General features: G+C 46.9%; 2 protein-coding genes across 2 annotated transcripts in view; one reads left to right on the forward strand and one right to left on the reverse strand.

The window, feature by feature from the left end:
* Positions 1 to 407: 407 nt before the first annotated feature.
* eri1 (exoribonuclease 1) lies at positions 408 to 5,472 on the forward strand. The gene is made up of 7 exons (XM_030355072.1): positions 408 to 883; positions 1,232 to 1,422; positions 1,916 to 2,132; positions 2,631 to 2,714; positions 2,847 to 2,956; positions 3,566 to 3,680; positions 4,595 to 5,472. The coding sequence occupies exons 1-7, from the start codon at positions 806 to 808 to the stop codon at positions 4,835 to 4,837; spliced, it is 1,038 nt and encodes a 345-aa protein (XP_030210932.1). The 5' UTR covers positions 408 to 805; the 3' UTR covers positions 4,838 to 5,472.
* A 283-nt stretch (positions 5,473 to 5,755) lies between these two features.
* LOC115542660 (laminin subunit beta-1) overlaps positions 5,756 to 24,087 on the reverse strand; it is a 46,837-nt gene continuing 28,505 nt past the window's right edge. Inside the window, exons 23-33 of the mRNA XM_030354987.1 lie at positions 23,675 to 23,771; positions 19,459 to 19,834; positions 18,573 to 18,757; positions 17,795 to 18,036; positions 15,750 to 15,962; positions 14,795 to 14,939; positions 14,072 to 14,279; positions 13,560 to 13,701; positions 12,804 to 12,980; positions 11,653 to 11,812; positions 5,756 to 6,401 (exon numbers count right to left, since the gene is read on the reverse strand). Of these exons, the coding sequence (XP_030210847.1) occupies positions 6,265 to 6,401; positions 11,653 to 11,812; positions 12,804 to 12,980; positions 13,560 to 13,701; positions 14,072 to 14,279; positions 14,795 to 14,939; positions 15,750 to 15,962; positions 17,795 to 18,036; positions 18,573 to 18,757; positions 19,459 to 19,834; positions 23,675 to 23,771 (2,082 nt within the window). The 3' untranslated portion in view covers positions 5,756 to 6,264. The remainder of the gene's footprint in view (positions 6,402 to 11,652; positions 11,813 to 12,803; positions 12,981 to 13,559; positions 13,702 to 14,071; positions 14,280 to 14,794; positions 14,940 to 15,749; positions 15,963 to 17,794; positions 18,037 to 18,572; positions 18,758 to 19,458; positions 19,835 to 23,674; positions 23,772 to 24,087) is intronic.

Below are 24,087 nucleotides of genomic sequence, written 5' to 3' on the forward strand. Positions count from 1 at the left end.
GTGAGTGTGCCGGGTTCCCTTTTCATAAATGTAAATAGGGACACAAAATTATTATACACGTGAATCTCTCGGATTTAGATAAATAGAGTAAACTTCCGCCCTGTAATGATTTGATTTAATCTTTAAATAATTTATTTAGCAGACGGGCAAAACAACAAAAAATAGCTTTTCAAATAAGGCATGTTGGATCAATGCACGAAACACTTTTCCTTTAATTAAACTTGGAGTGAAATCCTCTTTAATTTCGTTTTTTATTTATGAAGGTCTTTTAAAAAATATATCTAAATTCAGGTCAGAAACCAAAGAGCCTTCCTCGCTTACGTCTTCATCACGACGTCATATCGCAGTCGGTCCCGAAAGATGAACGTCCTTGCAGTCCTCGCGGGACGCTCAAGCACAAACGCGCTCTGAGCATGGCTCTGAAATTCGAGGCGCGCCTCCTCACATCGTCACTTCCGAGCGGAAGTAGTCAGAAGCGCCGCGAAAAGTTTCTTGTGTTGTGGTGAACAAGGACGTGTAGCAGCGAGCAGCCGGTCGCACTTGTTAATAACCCTACAATCCTTTCCGCTTTGCGCTCGATTTTTGAACGATCCGAGACCCAAACTCGGAAGACGGAGACGCAATATTTAAATTATAAGTAACATTGTGTCGGAGAACGTCGGATAGACGACCACAGCAGACCACAGCGCTAGTATAAAGGGGGTGAATTAGCCAGTATGCTAATCAGTGATTTGTCATTACGTCACTGAGACCCCTGGACCCGCTGATACCCTGACCTGCTCCTCTGAAAGCCCCCTATCCCGACATGGACGAAATCAAGGAGAACCTCAACGGTCTGAACCTCAATGGGACGATGACCAACCCAGCCGGTGGAGAGGATAAGGTGGGTGGTTATTGATCCGGTGCCTTACACATCAGGATCCGAAGCAGAATTGCTTTTATTATATCTTATTGAGCGTGAGTTAAATTCGTAGGCTTGAACAGCCACATAGCGGCAACAATACAATATATAGTAAATAGAGAAGTCAAAATAAAGATATGTAAAGAATAAGTGATAATAAAAATAACTATCAGCATAGATCACAATGATAAATAATACTATTAATTAAGGAAGTAATAATAAGATAATTCAATAATAAGTAAGTCAGTCAGGATTGTCATCTTGTTGTCATCCTGCTTTCAGTTCATAGACTAAATGAATTCTCACCTTTTTTAATTTCCTCCCTACCAGCCGGAGTCCTGTAGGAAGACGAGCACCTCAGAGGACCCTGAGAGCCCCGGGACCACCGGGACCCCCCTCCAGGCCCCCAGTGACTTCAGCGACCCGGTCTACAAGGAGATCGCCCTGGCCAACGGCCACATCAACAGGATGACCAAGGATGAGCTGCGGGACAAACTCTCAGAGCTGAAGCTGGACACACGGTATGGTTGACGATGGCGTGATAAAATGGGACAAGATTGTTTTGGTTTTATTACGACAGACTTTACGGTAACCCCGCCAAAATAAGACGCAGAACCGTAACTTTCCTCCATATTTGATGAGGGAGTAGACTGGACCGTCGAGTTATTGCAATATAACGTAATCGTAGGCGTAATAAAATAAGGCATTCAAGGTTTCCTAAAGTAAACTGATATATCGATATTTGAAATGGGCTAGAGCTTGACCTATATGTCATATGAACTATAGAAGACTGGTTCCTTCCAGAAACCAATAAAACGTTTCAAAGCAAGGCCCAAATCCACCAGAGCGAATTGGTGATTAAAAATAAAAATAATAATAATCGTTTCAACTTGATTTTATAAATTTGGAGATAATTCGTCCAAACAATCGAAATCACAATCAAAAATTTGATTAATAGCCCCACCCTAAACTCCACTTCAAACCTGTCCTCCTCGTGTTCCTCAAACCACACAGAGGCGTGAAGGACGTGATGAAGAAACGGCTGAAGAGCCACTACAAGAAGCAGAAGCTGATGGCGTCGGTGGCGGACGGCGGCCCCACGGACACCTACTACGACTACATCTGCGTGGTGGACTACGAGGCCACCTGCGAGGAAGACAACCCGCCCGAGTTCCAGCACGAGATCATCGAGTTCCCCATGGTCCTGATCAACACGCGCACCCTGGAGATCGTGAGTGTGTGGGGACGTTCTCGTAGGACCATAAGTCCATTTCTCCTAGTTCACTAGAGTTCACCTAGACTCTGGACATTTTCAAAACGGCTCGTAAAGGCTCATATTGTAATGTATAGTATGTCGCCTTTAAAAATAGTACTTAGCATTGTGTTGCGTATTATCCTAGCTATCTTTGTTGTGTACGGAGAATGGGTTAACATAGAGATTGTTATTGCTTGGCATTTGTTTCTATGAACATCTTTATTGTACAAACTGAGATATATTGTTTCTTTCTTCTGACAAATGTACTTGTTGTAAGTCGCTTTGGAAGTGTCTGCTAAATGCCCTAAATGTGAATGTAAATATTAAATATTTTTTTGAGATACAATGCCGTTTCAAAGACTAGAAACAAAGGATAAGGTTGACTTTCTGCCTAGTCATACGAGATTATGTCCGGTAACAAATTGAGTTTTTTTCTGAAAGTATTTAGACGATAATGTTCCTTCGTTTTCACAGGAGGACACGTTCCAGGAATACGTGAGGCCGGAGGTGAACTCTGAGCTGTCGGACTTCTGTGTTCAGTTAACAGGAATCACGCAGGTTGGGTTTAAAAAAAATCACCTTTTTAATCAAAATAACATTCCATGCTGCAGCTCCGCTTTAAAAGTAAGAGTTTATAAACCCTGTCCGTGTCGGAATATTAAGTTTGAAACACGACGTTTTGTCTGACAGAAAATGGTGGACGAGGCCGACACCTTCCCTGCAGTCCTCCAGAGAGTTGTGCTCTGGCTTCAGGAGAGGGAGCTGGGGACCAAGCACAAATACGCCATGCTGACCGACGGGTGAGAACAATGTGGAAATCACAGGGCACCTCGCCATGCGATACGATACATGGCCCACCATACCGATAATATCGCGATACAGCGATTCTGCGATGATCGATATATTGTTGGGCAATCCTACAACTATACATCACAAAATATGTCTTAACTATGAATACAAATTGTCCATGAAAAAGGATTGACATGCTGGATTTCTGTCTTTAGTTAAATTCCGTTCAAGTTTCCCTCGTTCATGTGTTGAGCGCCACCTGGAGGAGCAATGAAGTAGTGTTCCTCGCAGCTGGGAAATCTGTTTAGAGCACCTTGTCAAAATGTCAATTTGGGGCATCCCGGTGGAACATTGGGTAGAGCACGTACCATTAAATGTATAAATATTTGGCGCCAGTGTATCTATTCTCGTTTCACAGTAATACGTGCGACGATATATTGCCTTATCGATGTTTTGTCCCACCCCTAGTGTCATGGAGTTGGTCAACGGTTGTTTTCCGTTGGAGTTGGTTTCCAACGGGATGTGACTGTACCTGGTTTCCCTGTGCTCCATGTTGGCGTCTTGTGATTGGCTGACTGCTCCCTGGTGTATTTTAATCCCAACGGTTCTCTCCTCCTCAGCTCCTGGGACATGAGCAAGTTCCTGAACATCCAGTGTCGCGTGAGCCGGATCAGGTATCCCCCGTTCGCCAAGAAGTGGATCAACATCAGGAAGTCCTACGGCAACTTTTACAAGGTGCGTCTTGGTGACCGCTACTCCTGTTGAATGTGAATGTGAACCTGCCTTGATTGAATGTTATTAATCATGCACACGACCACTGTGATGGTCGTACACACGTTAAACGTTGGTCAGGTTCACCTGCAGGTTTTACTGTCAAACAAGATCCCAGAATACTATAAAGTCAGAAGAATAATGCAAAGAAGTTTATGCTCTGGTTGTATAACAACTGTATGACATCTACTAAAGTGCTTTTATAATCAAATGATTACATAATCACATGTGGGATGTCAAACTAAATCTGGAGCCGGGGTTTGTTCCCTGAGTTTGAACATAGATTATCCTTGATTACTCGCTCCCAAATTATTAAGACATTAATTATTTAGCAGACGATTTGGTCCAAGGCGACTTACGTTAAGTGCGTTCAACAAAAGGATAACTCCCCCGAAATTGAATCATCAGATCGCATACAACTTAAAATAATGAGCAAAGCATCTGCCCTGATATAGCAACAAGAGATTGATAAATGTAAAGAGGACCGTGAACCGTCTCCTGAATCAAAAGAGCCGGGCTTGATCCCCATTGGTCACCCAGCCCTTCCTTGTTATTGTGCCGCTATCCCCCCCCCCCCCCCCCCCCCCGCACCTGGCTCCGAACCTATGAAAACCATTCATTCAGTGTGGCAGCCCCCCCCCTCTGCAACTCTCTCCCCCCTTGGTATCCGAAAGGCCTCATCTCTGGCCACCTTCAAAACTCTCCTCAAAACCCGCCTCTTCAAACTTACCGACTGCCTGTGACCCCTCCGCCTGTTGTTTGTCGGCTCGTCTCCATGTGTTATTTGTGATTTAGCTAGTTTATTATCGATGTCCCCGCCCACGGACCATAGCCCCCAGTCTAAGTTATTGTTGTTGTTGTTGTTGTTGGGCTCCCAGGTGCCACGCACGCAGACCAAGCTGAGCACCATGCTGGAGAAGCTGGGCATGCGCTACGAGGGCCGGCCCCACTCGGGCCTGGACGACTCGCGCAACATCGCGCGCATCGCCGTGCGCATGCTCAAGGACGGCTGCCAGCTCCGCGTCAACGAGCGCATGCACGCCGGACAGCTGCTGTCGGTGCCTAACTCCGCCCCCATGGAGGGGGCCCCGCCCCCGCTTAACCCCCGCACCCGGGAATGACCCGACGGGTTGAAGAACGGACAACCGGGAGAAGGGGGGAGGCGGTGCTTTAAGAGCTCGTCGCAGGGAGGGGCGACAACCCCAGACACTGCCACGAATCCATTTCCGAAGTCTACGAACTTCGGAAAGGAATTGATGCGTCCGAAGCACTTTTACGATGGTTGTGACGCGGTCGATACACCGCTTAGACCTGCGGGGTCGGCGTTGTTATCGGAAGCACGACGACGCCATTTTTTTGCTGCTGTTTCTCCCACTCTGCTAAGGTTCATCGCCGCCCATGTTCAGGGCCGCCACAGTGCCATAACTCCCACAGTCGCTATGGAAACGTGATTAGGTTTCTGTTCATCTGCTTGTTTTTCTCTCCCTTCACATGTAAACCTGGCAGAGTTTATCCACATTTTGATTTATGGTCGTCAATCCATTTGATTTGGCGTGCTATCATTTAAGAAGAAGTCAAGATTCAGTAGGTTGTGATTTCATGTTTGTCCCAACAGTTGATCTTGGTCTTTTCCGTGTGAAATCTGACTTGGGCTTTGCGTGCTTTGAGAGGTGTGCTAGTTTTTTAAGGACACTGAATGAGTTTTTAAGCGGTCCCAACCTGGTTTGTTTATACAGAAATAAATGGACTCCAAACAGCCATTGTCCGTTTTATTTCCCTCCTCTGAATGCACTGAATATTTCTGTTTCGTTGTTTTCAGTTTCACTGCATGTGTTTAGATGTTGTTGAAGACAATAGGTCTTGAATTGCAATGTGTTTAAGCCAGTGGGCCCAAGGTTTATTTTGTCGATACGAACTGAACTGAAAAAAGTGTTGTCTTAGTGTAGACTGGAACGTTGATATGAATGGGCCAGGTGGAAATTCATCCCAGCATGTTCGATTGTCTGTCATTTTGTTATGCCACAAATCCAAAAACACAATGAGATGCAGCATAGTTTTATTCAATGGAAATTGTTAATTTAATAGAGCCATTACAGGAATGATCTGCATAATCTCTTTGGTCCATGCAACATTTTTGTTGAGTTTATTAAAAACAACGTGATGGAATATGTGCAATCATACTGTGCTATATATTATATATTTTTCAGTGGTCATTCCTATGGTGTTCATTGGTCCATTTTGCAATTAGAATAAGGTCAATATGCCGCTTATGGCACCACAGTCCTGTCTTGTTAGTACAACATGGTCTGGCTCCAAACCATTGGTCTTCAATTTAGGGGCAACATTCTTTGCCATGTAAATAAAAAAAAAAACTAGCTTATACGATGGATATAAAAATTTTAACCATTTTCACTTCAATTATGGGTCTCCTTCCCCCTGGCGGCCATCGTGGTAATCTCGAATTGAAGATGGCCGCAACGAACGAGGCATTCGACGGCATCGTGGGCGCGTCTGAGCCCCGCCGCCGCCGCGGTCGTCATGGCGACGATCAGAGGCAGGTGCTGTAGAGCGTGACCTTGTGGCTGATCTCGTCCATCACCTTGCGCACCGTCTGCTCCAGGAGGGCGAGCTCCTCCGCCTTGTCCTCTAGGGTGCGCTGGTTCACCTCGTAGGACCGCTCCAGCTCTGAGGGGAGAAGACGCACTTAATGTATGCACTTAATGTATGTTAAACGGTGAACGGACTGCATTTGTACGGCGCTTTTTTTACTGCGGTCATGCCAGCCGACTCATCGAGATCGGCGGTCAAGCCAGCCGACCCAGTTTTTTGCCGTACCTGTATATACTAGCCATTACGGTAATAGCGTCTCATAACTAGTTTAAAGTAAAAGCATTCGTCGGGTACATACAAAAAGACAAATACTATCAAAGGAAGTGTACGGCCGTTGTGGTATTTACTTTCAAAATAAAAGCCCACCAAACATTCCAATTTGAGACATATTACAAATGATTTTGGATTCGATTTAAAATAAAATGCCCTGTTATTCCATGCTCATTTCACTTCAGGGTTATAGTTCACAACCCCATAGGGTCAGGCAAGAAGTTTCAGAACATTCTGATATGGAGTTTCAAAATAAAAGCGAACCAAGAATTCCAATATGAGACATATTAAATATGATTTTAGATTCAATTTAAAGGAAAATGCCCTGTTATTTCAGGCTAATTTCACTTCATGGTTATAGGTCACGACCCCATAGGGTCACCCAAGAAGTTTCAGAACATTCTGATGTGGAGTTTCAAAATAAAAGCCCACCAAAGTTTCCAATATGAGACATATTATATATGATTTTGGATTCAATTTAAAAGACAATGCCCTGTTATTTCAGGCTCATTTCACTTCATGGTTATAGTTCACGACCAGGGGCGGATCTAGCCATTTTGGGGCCCTAGGCAAAATATAGACATGGGGCCCGCATTTTTGAAACACGTACACAAAACAAATAACCATCCCAATACTCTTAGAATCGCAATAAACCCATAGTGCACTGCCACTCAACTCTCCACAGTAAAATCAGTTTCAGATTTCTCCAGCCTTTGCCAAAATTACATGTTCATTACTCGAGAGAGAGAGAGAGAGAGAGAGAGAGAGAGAGAGAGAGAGAGAGAGAGAGAGAGAGAGAGAGAGAGGGAGAGAGAGAGAGAGAGAGAGAATTTCCATTCTCTGCCAGAGATACAAAATGATCTTGCACTTAACAGAACTAAAATACAAAATGGATATGAGTCTATAAAAAAAACCACCATTTACATTTAAACAGGACCAATGAAAAGATTTTGTGTGTGGACAGGAATAACAGTGGCTGTGTGTGTGAGTGAGAGACAGGCAAAGCAGTGGTTCAGTGTGAGTGAGTGACAGGAGAGAGAGAGAGAGAGAGAGAGAGAGAGAGAGAGAGAGAGAGAGAGAGAGGGAGAGAGGGGGAGAGGGGGAGAGGGAGAGGGGGAGAGAGAGACAGAGGGGGGGGGGGGGGGGGATGTTTAGGTGTGCAAGTGGTTAAGTTCTCCATCTTCAAATGTCCATTTTCCCTGTCGCCTTCAACATTTCATGTGAGTAAAACAGTGTGTGTGTGTGTGTGTGTGTGTGTGTGTGTGTGTGTGTGTGTGTGTGTAATTCCGCCGCTTAATTTTTACAGAGTCGCATCCCTCTGCTTTGGTTTGAAGTATGTTATTTCGCGCTGCGCGCGTTACTACCTAATCATATTCTGGACTAGTCCAATGCACAATGGAGGGGGGGCATGTGTGCTGGAAAATTGTTATTTGGGCATTAGTTCGGCGTTATGTTGATATTTTTGTTATTTTTTTCTACTAGAAATGTCTTTTTTTTTTTTTTTTACTTTACATAAGTAATGGCTGGGGGGGTCAGATTTGGGGGCCCCTAATAAAGACAGATTTGGTTGGGGCCCTAGGCACTTGCCTAGGTTTGCCTAATGGAAGATCCGCCACTGTTCACGACCCCATAGGGTCACCCAAGAGGTTTCAGAGAATGTTCTGAAACCTTTTGCGTGACCCCATGGGGTCGTGAACTATAACCCTGAAGTGAAATGAGCCTGCAATAACGGGGCATTTTCTTTTAAATTGAATCCAAAATCATATGTAATATGTCTCATATTGGAAAACTTGGTTGGCTTTTATTTTGAAACTCCGCATCAGAATGTTCTGAAACCTTTTACGTGACCCCAGGGGGTCGTGAACTATGACCCTGAAGTGAAATGAGCCTGAAATAACTGGGCATTTTATTTTAAATTGAATCCAAAATCATATGTAATATGTCTCATATTTGAAACTTTGGTTGGCTTTTATTTTGAAACTCCACATCAGAATGTTCTGAAACTTCTTGCGTGACCCCATGGGGTCCTGAACTATAACCCTGAAGTGAAATGAGCCTGAAATAACAGGGCATTTTCTTTTAAATTGAATCCAAAATCATATGTAATATGTCTCATATTGGAAAACTTGGTTGGCTTTTATTTTGAAACTCCACATCAGAATGTTCTGAAACCTTTTGCGTGACCCCATGGGGTCGTGAACTATAACCCTGAAGTAAAATGAGCCTGAAATAACAGGGCAATTTCTTTTAAATTGAATCCAAAATCATATGTAATATGTCTCATATTGGAAACCTTGGTTGGCTTTTATTTTGAAACTCCACATCAGAATGTTCTGAAACCTTTTGCGTGACCCCATGGGGTCCTGAACTATAAAGCTGAAGTGAAATGAGGCTGAAATAACAGGGCATTTTATATTAAATTTAATCCAAAATCATATGTAATATGTCTCATATTTGAAACTTTGGTTGGCTTTTATTTTGAAACTCCACATCAGAATGTTCTGAAACTTCTTGCGTGACCCCATGGGGTCTTGAACTATAATCCTGAAGTGAAATGAGCCTGAAATAATAGGGCATTTTCTTTTAAATTGAATCCAAAATCATATGTAATATGTCTCATATTGGAAAACTTGGTTGGCTTTTATTTTGAAACTCCACATCAGAATGTTCTGAAACCTTTTGAATGACCCCATGGGGTTGTGATCTATAACCCTGAAGTGAAATGAGCCTGAAAGAACAGGGCATTTTCTTTTAAATTGAATCCAAAATCATATGTAATATGTCTCATATTGGAGATTTTGGTTGGCTTTTACTTTGAAACTCCACATCAGAATGTTCTGAAACTTCATGTGTGACCCCATGGGGTCTTGAACTATGACCCTGAAGTGAAATGAGCCTGAAATAACTGGGCATTTTCTTTTAAATTGAATCCAAAATCATGTGTAATATGTCTCATATTGGAAACCTTGGTTGGCTTTTATTTTGAAACTCCACATCAGAATGTTCTGAAACCTTTTGCGTGACCCCATGGGGTCCTGAACTATAACCCTGAAGTGAAATGAGCCTGAAATAATAGGGAATTTTATTTTAAATTGAATCCAAAATCATATGTAATATGTCTCATATTTGAAACTTTGGTTGGCTTTTATTTTGAAACTCCACATCAGAATGTTCTGAAACTTCTTGCGTGACCCCATGGGGTCTTGAACTATAACCCTGAAGTGAAATTAGCCTGAAATAACAGGGCATTTTCTTTTAAATTGAATCCAAAATCATACGTAATATGTCTCATATTGGGAAAACTTGGTTGGTTTTTATTTTGAAACTCCACATCAGAATGTTCTGAAACCTTTTGGGCGACCCCATGGGGTCGTGAACTATAACCCTGAAGTGAAATGAGCCTGAAATAACAGGGAATTTTCTTTTAAATTGAATCCAAAATCATATGTAATATGTCTCATATTTGAAACTTTGGTTGGCTTTTATTTTGAAACTCCACGTCAGAATGTTCTGAAACTTCTTGCGTGACCCCATGGGGTCTTGAACTATAACCCTGAAGTGAAATGAGCCTTAAATAACAGGGCATTTTCTTTTAAATTGAATCCAAAATCATATGTAATATCTCTCATATTGGAAACCTTGGTTGGCTTTTATTTTGAAACTCCACATCAGAATGTTCTGAAACCTTTTGCGTGACCCCATGGGGTCGTGAACTATAACCCTGAAGTAAAATGAGCCTGAAATAACAGGGCATTTCCTTTTAAATTGAATCCAAAATCATATGTAATATGTCTCATATTGGAAACTTTGGTTGGCTTTTATTTTGAAACTCCACATCAGAATGTTCTGAAACTTCTTGCGTGACGCCATGGGGTCTTGAACTATGACCTTGAAGTGAAATGAGCCTGAAATAACAGGGCATTTTCTTTTAAATTGAATCCAAAATCCTATGTAATATGTCTCATATTGGAATGTTTGGTGGGCTTTTATTTTGAAAGTAAATACCACAACGGCCGTACACTTCCTTTGATAGTATTTGCTTGTATTGACTGTCTTTTTGTCTGTACCCGACGAATGCTTTTATTTGAAACTAGTTCTGAGACGCTATTACCGTAATGGCTACAGGTACGGCAAAAAACTGAGTCGGCTGGCTTGACCGCCGATCTTGATGAGTCGGCTGGCTTGACCGCAGTCTTTTTTTTGTACCCAGTGGCCACCCGAAGCGCTTTACAATATTGCATAACGTTCACAGATTCACACACCTCCGACGGTTGTCGGCTAGCTCGTCGAGAGCAGTCAGGGTGAGGCGTCTTGCCCAGGGACACCCCAACACTCTTCTTGCTAGGAGGAGCCGGGGATCTAACCAGCGACCTTGCGGTTACCAGCCAACCCGCTCTACCTCCTGAGCTACTGCCAGGACGTACAGGCACTTTATGTACGCACTTATTGTATGTTGTATATCCTTGCACTTAAAAATAGTACAGAGCCTTTAGTAGCATCTTATCCAAGCTATCTTTGTTGTGTACGGGGAACGGGTTAACCTAGCGGTTGTAAGTGCTTGGATCTTGGTTCTGGGAACATCCTTACTGTACCGACAGCGATTTATTGACGTTCCTCCTTCTCCTGACGAATGTAGGCTACTTATTGTAAGCCTCTTTGGATAAGGCCTAAAAAAAAAAAAATTTTGGTTCCTGTTGGTTGTCAGTTGAGGTCATGGGTAGGTAGGGAATTAATTTTATTTTGTCCAGCGGCAGTGAATGATAGGTAGGTTGTTTTCATTTAAAAACGAGAAAATTCGCTCATCCATGTACAGAATGAAGAGGTGCTGTACCAAAACGTAATTATAGTTAGCACCAAAAAAAACAAAACTTTTTTTTATTTTATTTCTAAAGCTCATAAAATAATTTGGGTCGCATATAAATGGACAGGGTCGGTCGGAAACCGGAACCAAGCAAAAAAATTTTTTAGGCCTAAAGAAGCGTCTGCTAAATGACATAAATGTTAATTTGATCCGTATAAAGACTGGGGATGGGGGGGATGAGGGATGGGTGCTCACCTCGTAGCCTCTGGAGCTTGTCACTGCTCTGGGCCAGCAGCTCCTTGGCCTCCGTCTGCAGGGCGTCTGCCCTCCGTCTGGCCTCCAGCACCACCTCCCCCTTATCCTCCACCAGCTCCTGAGCCCGGCCGTACTGCTCCGTCACCGCCCCGTCGAACTCCTGCAGGAGGAAACCGCCGTACGCACACAGAACGCTGTGAATGCTGGGTAATGAGATTCAAACTGGTGTTGTGGTTTAGGGTTTAAACCAGGATTTGGACTGGGATTCAAACTAGTGTTCTGGTTTAGGGTTTAAACCAGGATTTGGACTGGGACTAAAACTAGTGTTGTGGTTTAGGGTTTAAACCAGGGTTTAAACTGGGATTAAAACTAGTGTTGTGGTTTAGGGTTTAAACCAGGATTGGACTGGGATTAAAACTAGTGTTGTGGTTTAGGGATTAAACCAGGATTTGGACTGGGATTAAAACTGGTGTTGTGGTTTAGGGATTAAACCAGGATTTGGACTGGGATTAAAACTGGTGTTGTGGTTTAGGGATTAAACCAGGATTTGGACTGGGATTAAAACTGGTGTTGTGGTTTAGGGATTAAACCAGGATTTGGACTGGGATTAAAACTGGTGTTGTGGTTTAGGGATTAAACCAGGATTTGGACTGGGATTCAAACTAGTGTTGTGGTTTAGGGTTTAAACCAGGATTTGGACTGGGATTAAAACTAGTGTTGTGGTTTAGGGTTTAAACCAGGATTTGGACTGGGATTAAAACTAGTGTTGTGGTTTAGGGTTTAAACCAGGATTTGGACTGGGATCAAAACTAGTGTTGTGGTGTAGGGTTTACACTAGCGTTGAAGCTGGGATTTCAACCTGTTTAACCAGAGTTTAAACTAGGGTTTGGACTGTGATTTACCTTGTGTTGTTAAGAGTTTAAAGCAGTGTTTGAACTTGGATTCAAACTGGTGTTGCCTGCTGGTGTTCAACCCAGTGTGCTGGGGGTTGACCTAGCCTGCTAGTGTAGTTTGTCTGTGTATGTATGTGTCTGTGTATGTATGTATGTATGTATGTATGTATGTATGTATGTATGTATGTATGTATGTGTGCATGTATGTGTGCATGTATGTGTATGTGCGTGCGGTGCTTGCGTGTAGCGTCTCGTCACCTGCTGGGCCTGCTCTGCGTCCTCGGTGGCCCGCTCGCTGCTGGCGGTGGCGCCGGCGGCCGTGCGGCTGGCCTCCAGGTGGCTCTGCCTCAGCAGCCCGACCTCCCGCTCCAGCTGCAGCAGGCGCCCCGTGGCGTTGCTCAGGGAGAACTCCGACGCCTCCGTCACCGACTCCACCTGGTGGTGGGGAGGCGCCATGACAGGGACAGAGCCCGTCACACAGAGGTACTGGATTCTCTTCCGAATCGTTGGTAGTCCTTCCCTTAGAGTGTTTACAGATACTGGACCGTTTCTTTAACCGCCGGGAGTCTCTCTTGTTTACCGTCAACCATAACCGACCATAACGTCTCACAACCAGTGTTGCCACAGTTACCTTGAAAAAGTAATCCGATTACTGATTACTAGTTACTCCTTAAAATAGTAACTTAGTTACTTTACTGATTACTTGATTTTAAAAGTAAAATAACTAGGTTAGATTACAAGTTACTTTATTAGTTACATTTAGCTGCGATAACATGCCTCAAAATAAAAAATTACAACCGGTTTTGCTAATTGCTAATAATTGCAGATAAAAAGGTACCCTACCCATTATTTTGGATATGGTTCACTCCCGTTTTTTTTATCGCCGAAGACACGTTGATAAGACCCCACGGCACCGCTAAAATCAGGGTACGTCCGTTTGATATACATGTGAGTGTGTTTCTCAGGCCGTTGGCGCCTGTAGACTGGGACTACGCGACTGGGCCGGAGCCTCACCGAGAGTAGCAGGGTCATGGTGCTGTTGGTGTTCTGCATGGCCTGCTGGATGGCGTCGCTGGCCAGGTTCTGGGCTTTGTCTGCCTCCTCCAGCGCCGCCCGGGCCAAGTCGATGGTCTCCTTCAGGGTGGAGGCCTCCTCACTGTGTTGGGGGGTGGGGGGGGGTGGGAGAGAGAGAGAGAGAGAGAGAGAGAGAGAGAGAGAGAGAGAGAGAGAGAGAGAGAGAGAGAGATGGAAAGGGGGAGAAAAGGGAGGGAAGGAGAAAGATAAAGTGAGGGAGAGAGTGAGATAGATGGAGAGGGAGAGAGAGGAAGAGAGACGGGGAGAAGAGCACACATCATTCAGTCATTCCACAGAACAAATAAAAACTTCCTGTACCTTCGCCATGCATGGCCTCGCCATCCTAGCGGTAGCATTACATTATACGATCTTAGCTGTAGCTCCGCCGCGAGCCAACCCCGCGGTGCTAGCCCTGTGTCTGTATGTGTGTGTGCGTGCGTGCGTGCGTGTACCTGGCGGCCTTGGCCTGCAGCAGTAGCCTCTCCGCGGCGGCGATGTCCTCGGCGCTCTGGCTGAGGACGCCCTCCACGCTGGTCAGAGAGCTGACCCGCTCCCGGATGTCCCGGGTCATGTTCTGCAGCTCGGACGACGAGGTGGGCAGCTCCATGGCCAGCACCTCGTTGGACACCATCTCCACCACCGACACGTTGGCCTTGCCATCTGCGAGAGCGGGGTTAACAGGGTTTTAAGAGGGTTTGTGTGTGTGTGTGTGTGTGTGTGTGTGTGTGTGTGTGTGTGTGTGTGTGTGTGTGTGTGTGTGTGTGCGTGCGTGTGTGAGACAGTAGGGCCGTTGTGTATGTGGGTGTATTAAATGACAAATAAACTACATTTGTGACGTTTATGTCATCTTGAACCTAAAAGTTGGGAAAGTCTTGTACTCTGCAATGTAAGGTATTTCTATTGCAAAACATAAACCTACGATAAGAACATGCACAATATACACTATGTATCACACTATGAGCTTTAAAATGGATACACACAAATCAAACCTCATATAATACCACAACAAAACATGAAAAACTATGTACGAAACATACGGATTCATTCTGGCGATATGTGTGCGATGACTTCCTTTAACCACTAGAGGCCAGCAAACTCTCTCAAGTGATCGCCCGTGTCAACACTGCCCCGTGTCAACACTGCCTTGAGTTTAGCCTTGTGTGTGTCAGACTCACTGGTCAGGAGGTCTCGTATGTCCCTGATGAGGGCCCGCAGCTGCTCGTTGCTCTGCTCCACCCTCTCCTTGCTCTGATTGGCTCTGACCAGCACCTGCTGGGCGGTCACCTTGGCCTCGCCCGCACGCAGCTTGGCATCAAACACCTGGGGGGGGGGGGGGGGGGGGGGGATGGGTGTGAAGGTGACTCAGCGTACAAATTTGCTTTGGACTCTTTGATATTCTGCAGCACTTGAAGCCCTGGGAGAATGTGTCTTGTTTTTTAAGGACGGTTTGATAATTAAGCGAATTTGAAACTTGAAACTTGTTTGACTCTTGTTGCTCTCTGGATTTCGTATTTTAATCTCTATCTTTGCAAATATTGCCTTTTTGATTGCTATTATCACAGGTTTGTTCATCACAATGCTGACTAACATAAGAATTATACTGTGTACATGTATTCGATTGAGTTATTTTCAATGTTTATTTATTTTACTAGTTTCCTCCTTCTCATTCCTATCAACATCCTGTACTTTCTCCTGCGAATCCCACATTTGCTGTATGGGATTAATAAAGCACATCTTATCTTATCCAATGATCAAATGTTGCATACATGATCATAAAATACATCGACACTTTCAACATTCTTGAGATATTTTTCTATTTTTTTTATTTTTCTCTTTTTATTTAACGGTGCACATTTACAAATAAAACCCTGTTATGTATACACTCGATGGTCGGATGTGTTTGATGGTTAAAACATTCCCAGTCCCTCCAGCCCCACCAGTAGCCCCATTCCAACCAGTCCCACCAGTGTGCACCAGTCCGACCAGTCCCTCCAGCAGTGTTGCCAGATTGTGCCAGATTTCCCGCCCAATCTGGCAACACTGCCCACCAGTCCAACCACTATCACCAGTAGCCCCAGTACCACCAGTCCCCCCCCCCCCCCCCCCCCCCCCCCCCCCACTGGGCCTCACCAAGCGGGACAGCTTCTCCACCTCCTGCATGGCGGAGACGATCTCCAGGTCCAGGTCTTGGGCCGACTTGTGGGCGGCAGCGGAGGCGGCCACCAGGCCCTTACAGTCCGTCTGGCCCCCGCACCGGGGGGCCCCGTCCTCCCCCACGCAGCCCAGACCCCCGCAGGGGCCCCCGGAGCAGGCCTCGTCGTTGCCCCCAACGGCGCCGCACGTCTGAGGGGACAGGAAGTGGTAAAGTCGTTCGGACAGGAAGTTGTAAGCTTGTGAGTGCCGCCGCAGCGTTTGATCGGACAGGAAGTGGAAAACTTGTGAGCGCCTGCAGCTTTTGATCGTTTGATTGACAGGAAGTAGCCGTCTGAAGAGTTTGATCGGACAGGAAGTGGTAGTCTCATGACCGCCGACAGCGTTAATGGTTCATGATCTTCATAAAGTTGATCTCTCTTTTTTGTTCTTGCACCCTCCTTTTTTCTCAAACACACTCTCTCTCCTTCATCTATCTGTCCTCTTTGCATCCTCTCTCCCTCCCTTTTCTCCCCCTCTCCCCCCTCTCCCCCTCCTCTTTCCCCGGTGGGTGGGCGGGAGTGGCACGCATTGGATATCTACCGGCAAACCGCAAAATTGGTTTACCAAGCATGTGATTTAAACACATTTACATTTTTTCGTTACTTAATTAATAATTAAGTAGGCTGCGCATTTACTTAATAGATTACCGAAGCTGGCAAATAGATTAACATTAATCGAGAAGATATTTAACGTTCATAGCCAAGTCAATACAATTTTCACATCTGCTGAGAGAGAGAGAAAGACAGAGAGAGGCAAGAGAGAGAGAGGGGCGAGAGAGGGGCGAGAGAGAGAAATATATAGAGAGAACTAACTCCAACACCCCACCCTCACTTTTAGTGGTCTGTTGGGTCGTTATTGTTGTCCCCAACCCTTGATCTTTATGGGATGGGGGCCCAGGTCTTCCCTAAGGCCCCTGGTCTCTACACCTTAGCTTCAAATCACACTCTACGAATCAACCAAATCCCTGTTTTAGAGAGCAAAGATTGACAGCTTAAGTTTAGACCCAAGCAAGACTGTCGGACGTCATGAGGGGCAGTAACATGGCAACAACAGAAAATAAACTAAAACTTGACATGGAATACTTGAAGCCCTATGTTAAGGGTGACATATCATACCACCAGTTGCGAGTGTGATTAGCCGTTACAAGCCGTTTTGAAAATGTCCTCCTAGATGTCAGACAAATATACAAGCAACCTTTGCTACAGTCCACTGGGTAGGCTGGTAGACTGATCTATCTAGCACACATCTACGTGGACACGCCCTCTCGTGACGTTAGAGAGGCCGATTTTCAAAACGGCTTCTTATGCCGCGTTTCCACTGCAGGGTGCGGTACGGTTCGGTTCGCCTCAGTCCGGTAGGGAGGGGGCGGTATAGCCCAGCTCAGTTCCGAGGTCGCGTTTCCACCGCCGACAGTACCCCTTATGGTAGGCCGGATGTCGATCGCCGCGGCAGCTACGTAAAAATCGTGACATCATAGCAGCGCGACACAGTGTAGCCTGCTCAATAAAAACAATGGAAAAGTTGAACGCGACACATTAAACCAAGAGCAACCTCTGCACGTCTTCCTCCCCAAGAATGCAGAGGAACGTCTCCACCTCCTTGTTCGCCCAAGCAAGCGTTTTATGCAACATGTTCATTGTAAAGAATAATACCTCGAGGCTACTGTTTGTTAGTTTTTATCCCCACGTCGGCCGAAAGTGACGATTCACCCCCTCCGTCGACCAATCAACGGAGGGGGTGTGTAGCTCGAATTTTCCGGCACCCTTTCAGGCGTCTCAGTACCCCAACGGAGGAGTACTGAAGACGAGGGCAAAACGAGTACGGATCAGTCCGGGTCACGCCCACTTTTGGCGGTGGAAACGCAATCCGTACCGCACCTTTGCGAACCGAACCATACCGCACCCTGCAGCGCCATTAGCGGCTAATCACACTCACACCCAGTGGTGCAATATGTCAAACCACAGCCAGCCTGCGTCCTGTACCTTCACGCTGAGCTCCGAGAGGTCCATCTCCTCCAGCGAGGCGTCCAGCTTGTCCAGCTTCTGCGTCTGCCTCTCCACCTTGCGCTCGAACTCCTTCTGGGAGCCGCTCAGTTCGTCCTCGGTGGCTTTCCGTAGGGCCGCCGACTGCTCCACGGTGTTGCCGGGGTGACTGGTGGAGGAGTTGACCTGCAGCTCAGCCGTGGTGGAGTCCAAGTGCGCCTCAGAGATGGTGTCCATCGCTCCTGAACACGCACAGGGCGAGGAACACGGAGTAAAATACCGTACAGACTTTGGATATTTTGTGTTTAGATTGTATTTTAATAGTTTGTGTTGGATTTTCAGAATTTTTGGTGATGTATGTTGATGATTAATAATCCGTTTTTAAAAGTGTTTTACTTATAAAAGTACTAATGCAAAACAGTGGGCCAACGGTAGAATAGTTTGTGTTACACAATCATGTTACACAAGCTTAGCGCCATTAGCTTCTTATAATCCCCAGCGTTGATGGAGGCAACTCAACAAACCTATCGCCTGCACATCAAGAGTAGACTGAGATGAGTAGATTCAGACCAACTTATTGCTGAAATGCCATGGCATTTAAACTAATCAACCCGTTAATTTACAACCCGCTCATTAAGGAGCAGGAAGTGACATCATGCTTAATGCTTGCACAAAGGCACCTGCAGGCTGGGCAGACCTGAGGAATCAAACACCTTAACAATCCCAGTACTCCCAGTCCCGTTGGGATTCCTATGAGGATCATTATGGGATGTCTCACCCTGGAAGTTGGAGTTCTTGGCGTTGTACACCTGCTCCTTCAGCTCCTTCACCGCCCGCTCCAGCGCGCCCGCCTCCTCCGTCAGCTGGTCCAGGGTGGCGCGGGTGGCGTTGCCCTGGTCCCGGAGACTGCCCAGGTCGCCGTCGGTGGTGTTGAGCATCCCGTTCAGGTATGACATCACGCCGCTGAGGTCACGAGAAGGAGAGACCAATGAGGTTCCGAGGTCATTTGAGACCGGGGGTTTGTTTTGGGGCTGAGAACGCAGACAGGAAACACCTGGCTCTGGCCTCACACTCTGAGCTCACACTCTGAGACCGTTTGGTGGAGCGAGCAGCTGGTAGGAAAGGCTTCTCAATAGGGAATCATTAACACCCACGTCTGCAGTGTAATTTAAGGTATCAACGCACTTTAAGTCGCTTTTGTTCAAGTGTCTTTTTAAATAACGTAGTATTAAATCAATATTACTGTCTCGTGCTGCTTGTATGAAACGCTTGCCCTGGTTGCAGCTTTCACTACACAGCAGCAGGAGTTGGTTGGGCTTGAAGAGCCGAGACAGTCTGTACACAACCCAAACCCTGTCTGGCCTCATGTGGTATGAGACTGTAACCCATTACCTGGAAGACAATAGGATAGGGGAGAGGACTAACAAACTCCAGAAACCAGAAATGGTTGAAGGTTGGGCTTGGGGCTAGCAACCCCAACTCGCAAAATCCTACATGCTACAGAAACGTTGATGAAGAAAAAAAAGAAAAAAAAATGTTTTTTTACCTTAATATAAATAAATACATAATCGTAACCTTAAACTCGTGTTTACGGTCATCTTTAAAAAAGCGTGCTCCCCCGTCTCCCTCCTCTCCCCCGTCTCCCCCCCTCCAGCCTCACGTACAGGATGTGGTTCATGAGCTCGCGGGCCTCGTCCAGGGCCGCGACGGCGCCGTCCCCCTCCAGGACGACCCGTACGGCGGCGGCGTTGGCCTCCAGGCGGCCGACCAGCTCCCGGTACGGCGCCGTCACCGCCCCGCCCCCGCTCTGAAGCTCGGCCACGTGCCCGCTCAGAGCCCGCGTCTGGTTGGTCAGCTCGCCCACCGCGACGTCCCACAGGGCGAAGCAGCCGTGGCACGGCTCGCAGGCGGGGAACGCGCCGCTGTAGCCGCGGGCGCACTGGTCGCAGCGGGGGCCCGAGACGCCCGCCACGCAGGGGCACTGGCCGGAGGAGCGGTGGCACTGCTCGCCCGTGATTCCGCGAGGGTTGCAGGCGCAGGCTGGGGGGGGGGGGGGGGGGGAGATGAGACGGGGGGTTATGGGGGTCACAGGGGGGGTGACAGGGTCACAGGGTTTGGGATGCAGCAATGTGATTGGCCCGTTTGTTTATAGATTTGTGAGGATTTAATACCTTGATATTTATTATTAAGACGGAAGGAAGCAGATTCTGCGGCAACACCTTCGGAATAAAATGTGCGGTGTTACACTTTGATAAAGATTGTGTTGTTCCTCATGTACTTTTGTGGCTGTACTCATATTTTAAATAGTATATATTAGTGTAAACCCTGGTGAGGTGAAGCAGTTACAGCCTCCAACGGGCTGACGTTGATCGTCGTCACGGTAACATAAAGTAACGTTGCCATGTTTGGGTCACACCCTCCGCACCGTCCGACGGAGAGAACCACCTGGAAGTAGAGGCTTCCTGTTGTTGATACTATCTCTATCCTCTTGACCCACGGGGGGCCCTCAATGGGAACCTGGGGGGCCCCTCGCTGGGTCCCTGGGGGCCAGGAGTGCATATGTGGAGTGACAGATGGGGGGGGCCCCGACGGTCTCTCTCTCTCTCTCTCTCTCTCTCTCTCTCTCTCTCTCTCTCTCTCTCAGATGTGAAAATTGTATTGACTTGGCTATGAAGGTTAAATATCTCCTCTATTAATGTTTATCTATTAGGGATGCCAGCTCCAGTAATCTTTTAAGTAAATAAGCAGCCTACGTAATTATTAATTTAAAAAAAAAAGTAAACGTGTTTTGATCACATGCTCGGTGAACCCATTCTGCAGCTTGTTGGGGGGAATCCAATACGTGCCACTCCCACCCACCGACCAGGGAAGAGAGGGGAGACAGAGGGAGGGAGAGGGGGAGGGACAGAGAGGAGGAGGGAGAGTGGGAGGGAGATAGGGAGAGATAGAGAGGAGGAGAGCGGATAGAAAGATGAGAGGGAGGGAGGAGAGAGAGAGGAGGACAGATGAGAGGGAGGGAGGAGAGACAGAGGGAAAGGAATGGAGGGAGAGGGAGGAGAGAGAGAGAGAGAGAGAGGACAGATGAGAGGGAGGGAGGAGAGAGAGAGGAGGACAGATGAGAGGGAGGGAGGAGAGAGAGAGAGAGGACAGATGAGAGGGAGGGAGGAGAGAGAGAGAGAGGACAGATGAGAGGGAGGGAGGAGAGAGAGAGGAGGACAGATGAGAGGGAGGGAGGAGAGAGAGAGGAGGACAGATGAGAGGGAGGGAGGAGAGAGAGAGGAGGACAGATGAGAGGGAGGGAGGAGAGATAGAGGGAAAGGAATGGAGGGAGAGGGAGGAGAGAGAGAGAGAGAGAGAGAGGACAGATGAGAGGGAGGGAGGAGAGAGAGAGAGATGGAGAGAAAGGAACGGAGAGAGGATAGAAAGCGGAGAGAGAGAGGGAGGAGAGAGAGAGCTGTTCTGAGTCAGATGGTAGGAATGGCAGGGGTCAAAAGAGGCAAGAGGGTAGCTCTGACACCACCCACCATTTCACTGCAGTTATGCAGAGGAGCATGGCGGGGGCGGGGGGTCTAGTTTTATGAATCAGTGTGCGTGCGTGCGTGCGTGCGTGCGTGCGTGCGTGCGTGCGTGCGTGCGTGCGTCCGTGCGTGCGTGCTTGCGTGTGTGTGTGTCTTTGATGGTGAATTATGACTGCTGTCGTGGAAGGCCGTGGCTACCTTAGAAGATCAGGTCAAGGAAGGCATCCCAGCGACCCGATGCTCTCTCTCTAACTATAGGGGGCCTCCCTCTCTCTTCACACTGAGAGATATTTCTTCCTCTGCTCCTCGACAGTAAACACTGTGATTAGTTTACCTCTTCAGTCTACTCTCTCTCTCTCTCACCCTGCTCTCTTTTTAAACACACAAACACACACGCAGACTCGCACACGCACAGCCCTGCATGCACCCAACTACACACAGACAACAAGAAACACATGCGCACACGCACCTCAGACCGTAACACAATCTCATTTACATCTCTCTCTCCATTCTCTCGCTCTCTCTCGCTCCCCTTCCTACTCGTTTAAAGCACGCAGAAACACAAACACACACACACACACACACACACACACACATTGCTTATGTGGGAGTGTGCTGGCCGGGCCGTACGTGTTTCCCACGGATCGTGTGCTGTATCAAGTGACGGGGGGGGTCAGTCTGTTCCAGCTGGTCCGAACCGGCCTGAGAACCTTCGACAGAGTGGGCCGCAGCGGCGGTAATTCAGAGCGCCCGGGAATGATGCGTGACCACGAGAACGGGATGCTTGGGAATTGTGGCGAGGAACATCTGCTTCTGGTCCAGGGGGTCATTCCCAGAGACCTGCCGCTGCCCCCCACTCGCTCCGCCTTTCTCCTTCTCTCTGCTCTCTCTCTCTCTGCTTTGTTTCTGCCTTATCTTTATCTAAACACGTCTTGCTTTCGCCTCTTCCTCCATTTTGTTCTTCCTTCTTTCCGCCTTTCCCTGCTTCCTTCGTTCCTCGATTCCTTCCTTCGTTCCTTCCCTGATTGCTTGCGTGCCTTTCTCTCTCCCGCGCTCTCGCTCTCCATCTGTTTGTGTCTCTCTCTCTCTATCTCTCTCTCTCTCTCTCTCTCTCTCTCTCTCTCTCTCTCTCTCTCTCTCTCTCTCTCTCTCTCTCTCTCCCTCTCTCTCTCTCTCTCTCTCTCTCTCCCTCTCTCTCTCTCTCCCTCACTCTCTCTCTCCCTCTCTCTCTCTCTCCCTCCCTCCCTCCCTCCATGTATGAATCTCTCCCTGCATTGAAGAATTCATTCTCCAGATGGACTTGAACACTGAGAAGCTCTTGGCTGGCTCCTGGAGTTGGGGGGTTGGCAGAGAGTGGAGTTGTCACTGGATCCGAAGAAACGGGAATTTGTAGCCAATCCCACACAGTCACACATTCATACGACGGAGTAGAGAGACGGAGAGACGGAGGAGTGTTTACTCCACCCCAGCGACCGGGGAGCTCACAGCAAGCGAGGAATCCATGGTTTAATATCTGGGTGTTTGGTGTGGATATTTGTTGGTAGTGTGTAGTACCACCCACACACTATCATTATCCTCCGTACTATTACTTTAGCCTGGTTAATGGCTGCTACTTTGATATGATGGATGACAGTTTTTGGTGTTGGAGACCATGACTGGCCTTTCCGATGTCTTTTTTATTTATGTTCTGACAGCAGGCGGGGGTGGACCGCGGCGGTGTAATGTCAAACCCTGCCATCTCAGATCGCGGTTCACCAATGTTTGTATTACTATATGGGAACCGTCAATTAAAACTCTCAACTGCTTATATTAACTGTACATGATTTTGAGGTCCAAAACCTTTGATCTACAACGGTTTCTTTTCAACCCTGCAAAAAGTACCGCCTACAAGTAAAAAAATTACGATCAGAGCCAGTTCGTGAAGGTTTTAGAAAAAACTGACAAATCGGGTTCCATCCAAGCCAGTCAGAGGGGAGTGGTCAAATGTGTTTCAAACCTACGTCACACTCACACGAGCAAAGGTCCTAAACCAATAGAAAACAACCACTTTGGAAAAGCGTCTTCAGCCCAAAGTAGCAGACATTTAGTTTTTTACAGACTCTTTCCCCTGTTTAACATCTGTATACATTTTAGTAATAAAAAACACAGAAATGTTAAGTCAAACAGGACTGTTCTCAACTGACTGAAGTGTGATTTTATGTTTATTTACCCTTTACCCTCTTAACGTGTCAACTTTGACCCTTTCCAAATCTCCGTGACCTTCGTCTGCACTTCAAGCCGAAAGGTTTCATAAACCCTGTTTTAATCGCAGGGTTAGAGAGTAATAACAGGTGATGAACGACGAGTCTTGGTGTTGACCTACCGTGACATTTGACCTTGGGATCCCCCCAGAACAGATCTCTGCACTCCCGACACGTCCTCCCACCGAAGCCTGGTTTACACGAGCACTGTCCTGTCAGCTACACCCACACACACACACACACATGACCGCACAAGCACACACACACGCACTCACACAAGCAGTCACAAACACATACAGGCAGTCACAAACACACACAGGCAGCCACACACACACACACACACACACACACACACACACACACACACACACACACACACGTACACACACACACACACAGGCAGTCACAAACACACACAGGCAGTCACACAAACACACACACACACACACACACACACACACACACACACACACACACACACACACACACACACACACACACACAGGAGTCACTAAATATCCAAAACATACACATG

Source organism: Gadus morhua, chromosome 4, assembly GCF_902167405.1.
Source record: "Gadus morhua chromosome 4, gadMor3.0, whole genome shotgun sequence".
Classification (NCBI taxonomy): domain Eukaryota; kingdom Metazoa; phylum Chordata; class Actinopteri; order Gadiformes; family Gadidae; genus Gadus; species Gadus morhua.